We start from the raw sequence: 12,056 nt of genomic DNA, 5'->3' as shown, positions 1-12,056 counted from the left end.
TTTACAAAAAAAACACGAGCCGTGTTAGAAAAACACATCAAAATTAATGCGCGTAAAAAAACCTTAGTGTAACTTTGGCTGATGGTATACGTATAAGTTTGGCTAATGAATTATAAAATTGTACATACAGTTGACTTCATCGAGTTGAATCCGCTGCTAGATGCTACGGCAGAAAAAGCTCATCGTGTCCCGATTAATGATGCTTATGCTGCCCCAGTGGTGGTTCCCATTATGTCCCTGTAGTGACTCATTTTCAGCTTTTGGCAAAAAAATTAAAATTCATTTTTAAACGTTTTTATCAACTTTTTCATGTTTCAGCCAGTTAGGAAATAGACTTTTTCAGTGTCTGTTCACGAAACAATGAAATAACTCACAAATTATAGCTGTTTTATAGCGCACTTCATGTTATGAAATTACAATTTGACCACAAATTTTTTTGAAGTTTAAATTGTTTTGCCTTTCGAATTAGTACACTGAATTTTTGCTATTTATTTCAGGGACGATATGGAGATGATGTTGAACAAAATCGTTCCCGAAGGACTTCCCTACCGACATTCCTGTGAAGGTCCAGACGATATGGTGAGTACAGTCCTTCTAGCATGGTCGTGTTGATTTCCCTCGATTCTTACTCCCCGGTTCCCTTTTTGTTCTTTACTTCTGTTTTTAGCCTGCGCACGTGAAAGCTTGCTTTCTCGGCAGCTCACTGACAATCCCGATCACCGATGGTAAACTCTCGCTCGGCACGTGGCAAGGCGTGTGGCTGTGCGAACATCGCGATCACGCTGGCTCCCGGAAGCTGGTGATAACGCTATCCGGCTGCCCTCGGGATTCCGCCCGGAGTCCTCTTTCGCCGGTGTCCCCGATCGCATCGACCTCCAGTTAGGGACGGCCACGCTCTGCTCGCGATAGTCGGTAATCGTGGGTTAGAGCGGTGCTCTACTGTAAGTTTCATACTATTAAGAGTTATACTGTTGTGGCATTGCTGGGCTACGGAAGCGGGTTCTCCGGAGGAAACCTACCACTGTCCATACACCATTGCGTTAATTATACTATAAGGCACGGCATCCGCGATCGTTTGCCGAGGAGTAAATGTCGAAGAAGCAAGATTTTAATAGACAAACATAAAAACAACTTAGCAACAAAATCGATAGCAAGTTTAAGCGAGCAGCATCGTAATAATATCTAACGACTACCTTAGATACCGATGGGCAAAGGCGAAAGGAAAACATCAAAAAGAATATTTCATTTACAATTTATAAGAAAAAAAAAAGATTAGTATAACTAGATATAACAATAATAGAAATCGCTGAAACAAATTTCGTATGAAAGTACGCAATGGAAAGAATAGCATTTAAGATGTCTATTGAATGGTTACGAGAGTTGAAACTCGTCAAACTAATTTTTACAACTTTATTAAGAAAATAGTTATGTTTTATTTTTTATCGATTTTACTATCAGGCAACGTGAAATAACTAGTGCAACTAATGAATAGCTAATGAAATAAACAAAAAAAAACCAAACCAGAAAGAGAAATTAGATGTGTAGCCTCAATGATGCTTTTTAATTTTCAATCAGTTGTTATTCCCTTTTAATATACAGTTTTCGTTCGTTACCATGAAATAGTCTAGCAGAATTAGGGCAAATAGGCTGAACCAATGCGAACAACACGAATGCACAAAGATGTAAGAGGAAATTTGAGGGAGAAAAATAAGTAGGTAATACATTAGAATTTGAAAACCAATTTGCGAGAGGTGTACCTTTTTATTGAGTACATAGACATGGGGGGTATAACAAGATACCAGACGCCGAAAGACATCAGGCAGTTAGAGCCAGAGCCAGAGCTGGCTGCAGCAGCATTTCAGTTGCAGTAAATAAATGCTCGGTAAACACGAAATGTGCGGCAAAACTAGCTGGTTTTGTTTGTGGGAGGTTGTGCTTCACCGATTTGTGAGTGGGGGTAGAATAGCGCATCGTCTACCCAACCTCCCTTCCTCATTTCATTCGAATCAATCAAAACAAAACAATTCACTATCCCCGGGAGTGGTGGCCATCATAAATTTGACTATTTTGTACTTTTGAACGTTCTTGATTCTTTACGTTATAATAAGTCGGAGTTCTTAAAATTTCGGGAAGAACACAGTTTACCATTGTTCCATCTTTAACCCTTGCCGTTTAACTGGTAATGAAACTTGAAAGATGTTTGGAACATGTCTGGTCAACCTGATATGTCCCTAATGATAGTCGCCCGTGCTGATGTTGAAGAAAATCCTGATTTAGGAACTCAACGACAATATACAGGGTCCTGCAATTGAAGTGCTACATTGAAACTAAAAGATATATTGATGAAAGGAAAAACTTTTTCGTTTAAATTCATCCAATTTCTTCATCCAACTTCAAAACAAATAACAGTTACTGTTTGAAAACTTTTTGGTACAGTTCGACCTTTTCACCCTTGTTTAGGATTAACCACTCACCGCAGAAGATCGAGGAACATAGGAACGGGGACCGCAATTTCAGGCTACACTAGATGTCGCTTCAGGACTTTCATATCCAACCCCTCCGAGGTTGAACTGAGTTTTCTTCGGTTTGTGAGCCGGCGCCGAGTCCGTACATGCTCGAATTTGATTAACCATTTTTGGATCAAGAACAACCATTTTCGACCCTTTTCCGCGCTATGTCATTTCATGACTTCTGCATGACAACAGCGTAAGGAAATCGTCTAATTGGAGGAAGTAAGATCGAAAACCGTATGTGGCTGTTTTTGGTGTTGAAGCATTTTTAACCGGGCCAGATCCGTTCGTCCTTGATCATCCCATCCGGTTTAGTCCTTCAGGAGTTTGTTTGTTTCCGTTTCATTCCGAATGGCTAACTGCAGATGACGAAGGATGATTCTGAATTTTGTAATGCCAAGGGCGGCGTTTCCGGCTAACTCCAGCATCAGTCGCCAGAAACTCCAAGCAGCGATTGGTATAACGAGGTTAGGTATAATTGACTTTTCTCATTAGCTGCTGAATTTGACGGAATGTTTACTAAAATAAACCGCTGTTGTCATGGTGAGAGTGTTGATTTTGACAATGTTAACACTTCGAAGGGGGTAAATATTTTAATGACCTCGTTTCTAACTTGATCTTAGGGCATATAGTCGTTGCCACTGGCCCTTCTCCCCCTTGAACTGCGGCCCAAACAGCAGGCTGTCCAGCAGTAGAAAGAAGATGAAGAACTTGATTTGGAAACACCAAAAACGAAAGTATCGCGTTCGAACGAAAACAAGAATACCTTTTCCGAATTCGTTCAAAAGTATCCGTTCGAACGAACAACAGATTCGTCGTAAACCAGCAGAAGGGTGTTAATTTCGATAACCTAACACAAAATTAGACACCTAGGACCATAAGACTTACCTTCAGCAGATGATGGAGTGGCGTTGATGCTCGAGAACTATCAAAATGGTTGAAATAATATGAACAAAACTTGCTGAAAAATAACCCTTTTTGGTAGTTCTCTACTGGGTTGCCAGGAGCCCCGATTTGTCTGTAAAACACAGACTTTTGATCCTTCCTCCAGGTATTGCTCAGACACAGATTTTGCCCTGATTTTTTATCAGATTTTACAGACTTTAAAGGACGTTGAAGGTTAAATTCAATATTCATTTATCGGATATGATCCATAAGTACCGGATTCTACTAGAAATCTTGCTCGTATGCATTGGTGTACCACCAATATTCCTTAAACTTAAACTTGAACTTAAACTGTGTTTTGTTATATTTATTGACTCAAGAACAACCCGAATACAACACCCATTTTTCTCGATCTCATTCGAAGTTTCAATTTTTTTTTCAAACAAATTCAGCTTTAATCACTGTTCAAGTAATGTAAATAGCAGTTCAGTTGCCGGACCTTGTACATACATTTTTTATAACGGAAAGGGGGATTGGTTTATCAGGAATATCCTTTCTATCGAGTGCATATTTTCAAAAATAATTTATAAATGTAAACTGCTAACGATCATAAAGTCCATCGGAAGCAAAACTAAAGCAAATAAAATATCTACCAGCTTGTAACCGTCCCTCGAATGAGCGGCTTTGTCACAAATAAATTTTCCACCTTCATCTCGCAAATTGGGTGAGCGCGTTCTAAGAGGATCATTACAATTATTCCGCCAACAGGAAATCACTCAATCATTAGCGTCGAAGAACGAAGAAAAACAACAGTAACAACAACAAAAAGTATCCATTTAAGGCAACCCTAAAAAATAATGCAAGGAAACCACATACGGCAAACATTTCTCGTCCATCTTTTTCTACGGTGTATCAAAAAAAAAAAAAATGTAAAGATGTTTGTATTTTTTACGAAATAAAAATGTAAAAAGTAAACAAAAAATTAGCAAAAATACTGTAAATTAGGTACATATAAACATATATTTTGTTACTATCGGCCATTTTTTGTACTGCGAGTCGACATGTGGAACCAACGCAATAGTTACTAAACTAAACAAAAAAAATGCTTGTTAATTTTTTCGACCAGCAACGGTGAAAGAATATTAGGTGAAACTTAAACAAAACAGCTAACAAAGACTTGTTCAATGGGTTATCGGGTCTTAAGCAGTTGTAAAAAGCAAAAAAAAAACAAGAAGAGCAATTAATTAGTCAGTAAGACGGGCGAGTAAATTAGAGGAAATAAAAAAAATAACCATTTAAGAATGTTGTTGAATTCTGTTAGCGTATTTTTTATTCCATATTCAACGGTTTAGGTTTTCAAATTTTTAGCTGCAACGGGCGCATGTGCGCACGTGCATTTGGAACAGCAGGATTTTAAGAGCAACAGTTCACCGGTAAAGTGCCATGTGAACTCATTGCTATCCAAGTCTTCCATAACGAGAGTCTCTTCCCCCTCGTTTTGAAGACTCCAAGTGCAATTATTTTGTATGTAATTGGTTCTGATATTTAGGACAGTTTCTACTGCGTTTTGAAGCCTTTGTTTAAACCCGTTTTTCCGGACCGAACAATTGTTGTTGTTAAAATCTTCTATCGTTGAAGCAAACCGAACAGGAACGGACTGTCTGCAACCGATCAATTTTCATTACCGAAAATCCTGCTGAATCTAAATAAAATATATATTCATATAGAAAACAAGTTTCATTTCCAAAAATTTAATTGCACAAAGTTATTTCTTTCTGCGTTTGTTTGAAAAGAGTCAGTAAACTTGCACAATAGGAAAATCTTGCCAGACATAAACCCAAACGGATCACGAAGCCAAATAAGTACAGAACTTACAAAAGTTAGATTACAAGAAAAATATTGAAAACAAGAAAACCCAACAGCAGTAAAATTCCCCTAGCGAAGAACAAATAACGTTACATCCATTCGCCCAGAAAACGCACTGTTAAGGAAACTTCACCAAAGGCTACAATTACATCCAGATTTATAATCGAACTGTTAGTATTTAATGAATCAATTTAGTTGACCTATGAGAATTTACAACCTACTAAATGCAATATACGCTCTCACACAACGGCATAACACAATCGCCCAAATTTTCAAAAAAAACGATAAAGAAAACAGATAAGAAAACTAAAACTCAATCAACTAATTAGAAATGCTGGTAAAGACAAATTATTACATTCCGTCTTTTTTGTATACTTAACTGAAAAAAAACACTCATTAACAAAATCTCCGCCCTTTTTTCGTAAAGCACTGAGAAATTCAGCAATGTAAAATTTGATTGAGACCCTCCATATATCTGAACCTTTTGTATAAACTTTTCCATTGTTTCTAGCAGTTTGAAATGTTTGGCTCAACAGTTCTTGTTTCAACTGATTACATACTTTCGACACAGAAGTAAACCCGATCCATACGAAGATTTTTGGAACTGCTCGAGCACGTGCTCACTGCTTGTCGCTTCAGTTGTCCGAAATCGAGTTCGCGCACTAGGAATCTAGCCTTACCCGTCCCTTGACGCCATTTTCCAATTTTTTCTTGTATCTAACCAAGAAAACGTTTTTTTTCTGTTTAATCCCCATGAATCGTCAAAGAAAAAGATTCGACAATTTTTGTAGTTAGGGATTGTACACTTTTTTCGCAGCAAGTTCCGCAAGTAGAGCGCATATTTAGAAATTGGAAAACGTTTTTTCGTGATAAAAAGAAAACCAACAGCAAACCAAGCAGTGGATTAGGGTACGTAAATTATGCCGTCTAAGGTGCCTAGCACCCGTAGACTTTCCGAACGTTTACGACAAAGATTACTCTTTTTTTTCTTTCTTAACAATCCTAATTAAGTTCAGAATCACTGAAATGAACTCGATTGCTGTTTTTGTATGTTTCAAACGGTTCTATCTTTGGCCGAAATTACTCAAGTCCGCTCAGTAACAAGATGTCTTGCAGTTCGAATAAGATTTTTTCTCACATGGTTAAAGCAGAGACAAACTTTAAAACGAGCAAATGAATCTATACCAATATAAAAGGACATGAATCTGTGATCCTTAAGCTCCACAGCTCATAAGAAATCTTTTTATGATTTCTATTGCTTTTGTCTGCGATTTTCATCGCGAAGGATGATTCATCCCTGGCATTTCTGCTGCTGCCGGGTAAGGCGAGGTAACAAAATATAGCCAAAATTATAATGTTTTCTGCAAAGTGAATGGAATATCCAACCAACCACCTTTAAAATTCATTAATTTATAAATGTCTTGGAAAATGATGTTTCTGATTATGAAAATAGAAGATTCAATTTTGTTCACACAATTGCACAAATCTTGAAAACGCTTTATGTTTCCGAAAATTCGAGAAATATTAAGACTGCCAAATATTGAAGATTTCATTACGTTTTCCGTGGACGCGGTTTTGGGATGGTAAAGTGCATGCTTTTACGGGAAGAAATCGAAAAGAGATCAAATAATAAATTAAAAATTCATAACAATTCTGATCCAAATATACTTGAATAATACTAAAATATTTCAATATATATATATGAAGGGACAAACATACAGTACACGACAAAATAAAGTACGCACTTGCTATCAAAATTTTCAAATCGCTGTAACTTTTTTCCCATAAGGAATTCAATATATTCTGATGAATTGGAAATAGTATTTTCAATACACTAACGAGTGGTGAAAATATTTTGTCGAAAAATTTAATACGTACTTCACACAGTGTAGTTGTCAAAGTCAGTCTTCGCAATGGACAAGATAAAGTACGCACTCTTAAAAACCTTATCAGATGGCTATTTCTCTGCATAGAAAATTGTTCCGGCTTCAAAAAAGGTTAAATTTCCTGCCAATCCCGTCGGAACAAAGGGTTTTCTTATATGTTTATTCTTTTAATGGACCTCAAGCAGGCGGTTGCAACCCAAGGGGATGGCATCCTTATTCTTTGTCATTGAATTCGACAACCGTCAAAATTACGGGCCCACAATTTTGTGGGCCCATAACATACCCGGCAGTTGGCTGTCAAGGAACCGGACTAAATGTCAAATCCTAGAGAATTATGAATGATTGCACACTAACACAACAATCACACAACAATCATTTCTGGTTCGTAGAAATTTTAACTTTGGCCAGTGGAGAAAACAAAAACGGCATATGTATATTTCTACCATCGTTATTATTTTTTTATTTACATAGTACACCGTCTCACGACATAACTTGACGAACATAATTCCTATAATTCACTCGGTCCATGGCAACCGTTCTCTAATTTCTCGGACAACCCACGTTCGCCAGATAACGCTCCACTTGGTCTAACCACCTCGCTCGTTGCGCCCCCGCTCGTCTTGTTCCTACCGGATTCGTAGCGAACACCTGTTTTGCAGGACAGTCGTCCGGCATTCTCGCAACATGTCCCGCCCAGCGTATCCGGCCAGCTTTCACCACCTTCTGGATACTGGGTTCGCCGTAGAGTCGCGCGAGCTCGTGGTTCATCCTTCGCCTCCACACTCCGTCCTCCTGTACGCCGCCAAAGATGGTTCTTAACACTCGTCGCTCGAATACTCCGAGTGTACGCAGGTCCTCCTCGAGCAATATCCATGTCTCGTGCCCGTAGAGAACAACCGGTCTAATGAGCGTCATATGCAGGTTACACTTCGTGCGAGGGCTAAGTCTTCTCGACCACAGTTGCTTGTGGAGTCCATAGTAGGCACGACTTCCGCTGATAATTCGCCTCCGGATCTCACGACTGGTGTCATTGTCTGCGGTCACCAGTGAGCCGAGATAGACAAAGTCTTCGACTATCTCCAGCTCGTCGCCGTCGATCGTGACCTTGTTACTACTGGACAATCGGGTTCGGTCGGTCTCGGATCCGAAGGCCAGCATGTACTTTGTCTTGGACGTATTAATCATCAACCCAATCCTTCCTGCTTCGCGTTTCAGTTTGCGGTAGATATCTTCCACCGCCGCAGATGATCTGCCGACTATATCAATGTCATCGGCAAAGCAGATAAGTTGACTGGATCTTTTGAAAATCGTGCCCCTCATTTCGCCCACCGCTCGGCGAATAACACCTTCTAGCGCCTTGTTGAACATCACGCAGGATAGACCATCACCTTGTCGAAGCTCCCTGCGCGATTCGAATGAACTCGACAATTCACCCGAAATCCGCACACAGCACTGCGTTCCATCCATCGTCGCCTTGATCAGTCTGCGTGTTGATTCGGCGCGAGTTGATGACGATCATGTTGATTAATGCCCAGACTCAGACCCTTTAAAGGAAGAATGCTACTAGGAGGTAAATTCCCGGGATAACGACTAAGACCCATACAATTTACACCACTTGAAAGGATAATACTGGCCTAGATCAAGTTTTTGGGCACCTCTTGCGTTCCTAGAATAAAATCGTTTTGCTTCACGAAGCATTCTCGGCGAAGCATGATCGTCAGCGAGTCGAGAAGGCGGCGAATGATTCGACGCCGTCTACGCGCAATATTTTTATCGAGAGCAAATGATGACTGTTTGATGGCTACCGTTACCTCAGGAAATAACTGATCACTAGAAAGGGGAGGAAAAACAAACTAGGTATGCGCCCTCGACGCTGAAAAGCGTCGTTTGTCAAGAAAACAGACTTTCTATTTCAGAAGCAACTACACACCTGAAATTAACTCAAAATACAATAACAAGCTCATAGAACTCCAGAAACAGGTTATCCGGAGCCACCAAAGTAAATTTGAGCTTTTAGGTTTTAAAAAACACTTTTTGGACGTTCCACCCTTTAATACCTCGTTGACCTGAACGTTGGCGTCAATATTTTAATTGACTTTTCACTGGTTCATTCTCCAATGATTACTACGATCGCTGAATACCACGAGACAACTACGTTTTTCCGATAATCATTTGTATGCACGTTTTGTAATGAGTACACAGCAAATTTTTTCTGCTGGAAACCAGCAAAATTTTGCAGGTTTTTGTCCCGCTGGCTTTCCAGCAAAATTTCCAGCAATTTGAATAGCTGAAAACGATCAGCAAACTCAATTGCTGGAAATCCAGCAATTTCAATTGCTGGAAATCCAACAATTTCAATTGCTGGAAATCAGTTAGCTCAATTGCTGGAAATCAGCATTTTTTTTTTTCAAAAAACAACCGGAAATTTTGGGATTCTAAATTAGACTTAAAATTTATATATCAAACTTAAATCCTCATGGCAGTCATATCTAAAATTATAAATTGGTTTGATTATTTTTCTTGAACCTCATTTATTCAAATTTTTTAAACCCAAATAAAATAATATCTGCCTATCGGTTGGCCACTTTCGGCTAAGTTCTTGACATCATGCTCCATCTGAAATAAAAATAAAATTAAAAGTTTCTTATGAAACTGTTTCTTCAAAAATTTACCCTTGGTTTCACTGGAATATAAAAAGAAATAAAATTCGATGTCTCCACCGTTGCATACACGAGAAACATACCAAGACTTTTCGCGCGCAACGAAAAATAAATAGCAAAACAAAAACCACTTCTACACACAAAATTTCTGAGGCCGGAATTTAGCAAAATTTTGCTCAAATTTGACCAGCTAGAAACTTAGCAATCAATTTAGCAATTTTTTTTTACTAAAATTTCAGCAAACGAGAGGAAAAGTTAGCCGCCGCAATTTTTACTCAAATTTTTAGCAAAAACCGGAGAAAAAGATTGCTGGGACCCGTTATTTCATGTTTTGTTATTTTTTCTCTGGAAAATCAGGGGAATATTTGATTATTGAATAGAATACACAAATTACATTCACTTATAATTTATTTATAATTTATTTTTCACATTTTTTAAATTTTTTTCACACTTTTCGCTAAACGGAAGGTTCGATCCTGGGAACGCACCTACTGGCGAGCAAAATGCCATGCCATCTTCATCAAACAAAGCACCGGGGTGTTTTCCGGATGCAGCTCGTTGAAATTCCAGTTGTGGTCCTTCTTCATTGCCGGACTGTTGCGGGTTTCGTGTTGCACTTTCAACCTGGAAGGAAAAAAACAAACACACAAATTTCAAATTAAAATATTGGAGAATCAAAACACTTTAAGATTGGACCTTACCTGTAAGCATCTGGAGTCGATTTAGCTACCGTTTCTTCGTGAAGTTGCCCACCAACAAGAACCACCAGCAACGAACATCCGGAACCGCACTTAATCGCGACAGCTTTTTAATTTTCTCCCAACTGGCGCGGCGGCTGGAGCCTGTGAACATAGCGGCTGAAAAACCTTCGTTTTACTAAAATCAAGTAAAATGACCTTTTTCATTACTAAAATCAAGTAAATTTAGCTTTTTGCTAACTCGTCAGTAAAAAAATATTTTTGCTAACGGAAAGTAACAGCGAAATTTTGCTAAGTGGAGCCCCGAAAGTTTTGTGTGTAATTTGACAGATCGATTGCTGGTTTTTCAGCAATGAAGATCAAGTGCTGGAAAAATCTGCAAGAAGGAGAATGTTTGCTGGTTTCCAGCAAAAATTTGGATTGCTGGACATTTCCAGCAATATTTTTTGCTGGAAATCGAGGCAAAAATTTACTGTGTACACACAAAACTTTCGGGGCTCCACTTAGCAAAAATTTGCTGTTACTTTCCGTTAGCAAAAATAATTTTTTACTGTTGAGTTAGCAAAAAGCTAAATTTACTTGATTCTAGCAAAAAGAAAGTTCATTTTGCTTGATTTTAGTAAAATTAAAGTTTTCTAGCCGCTTTGTGTACAGACAGCAGCCGCCGCCAGTTGGGGGAAAACAACAAACCAAAGTGATCCAGTGCGGTTCCGGTAATTCGATGCTTGCGGTTCATTTGGTGGCTGATTCAACGACGAAACGGTGGCCAAATCGACACCGGATGCTGCAGGTAAGGGCCGAACTTGGAGTGAACAGATTTTCCGATTTTTAAATTCAAAATTGTTTGTTTTTTCTACCAGTTTGCAACTGCCGGCAAACACGACGGTTTTTTTGCAACAGTTCGAAATAAAGAGGGACCACTACTGGCATGTCAACGCGCTGCATCCGGCACAACTCAGATGCATTCATTGATGAGAGTCGACCTTTGGCAATTTAACGAAAAGTGGTAAATGAAGTTCCGAAAAACGTGAAAAATAAATTAAAAGTTAAGTTATTCATTAATTGTATTTATTAATCGAACATTCCCTCGGAATTTGCAAAGAATAAACAATAAATTTTGAAATTTCAGATCCGGGGCTTTTTTCCACCGGTTTTTGCTAAATAGCGAGCAAAAGTTGCGGCGGCTAAATTTTTCTCTCGTTTGCTAAAATTTTAGTTCGAAAAATTTGCTAAATTGATTGCTAAGTTTATAGCTGGTCAAATTTGAGCAAATTTTTGCTAATTTCCGGCCTCGAAAGTTTTGTGTGCACACACAAAATTTTCGAGGCCGGAAATTAGCAAAATTTTGCTCAAATTTGACCAGCTAGAAACTTAGCAATCAATTTAGCAAAATTTTCGAGCTAAAATTTTAGCAAACGAGAGAAAATTTAGCCGCCGCAATTTTTGCTCACTTTTTAGCAAAAACCGGTAGAAAAGAGCCCCAGATCTGAAATTTCCAAAATTATTGTTTTTTCTCTGCAAATTCGAAGGGAATGTTTGATCATTGAATAG

General features: G+C 38.6%; 1 protein-coding gene across 1 annotated transcript in view; it reads left to right on the top strand.

The window, feature by feature from the left end:
• LOC129748559 (UPF0047 protein YjbQ) overlaps window positions 1-11,559 on the top strand; it is an 89,753-nt gene extending 78,194 nt beyond the window's left edge. The window contains exons 3-4 of the mRNA XM_055743214.1: window positions 498-579; window positions 668-11,559. Coding sequence (XP_055599189.1) covers window positions 498-579; window positions 668-883 — 298 coding nt within the window. The 3' untranslated portion in view covers window positions 884-11,559. The remainder of the gene's footprint in view (window positions 1-497; window positions 580-667) is intronic.
• The last annotated feature ends 497 nt before the right edge of the window (window positions 11,560-12,056 follow it).

This window comes from Uranotaenia lowii, chromosome 2, assembly GCF_029784155.1.
Source record: "Uranotaenia lowii strain MFRU-FL chromosome 2, ASM2978415v1, whole genome shotgun sequence".
In the NCBI taxonomy this organism is placed as follows: Eukaryota; Metazoa; Arthropoda; class Insecta; order Diptera; family Culicidae; genus Uranotaenia; species Uranotaenia lowii.
Note: the sequence above shows the minus strand (reverse complement) of the source record. Positions and strands in the feature narration are given on the sequence as shown.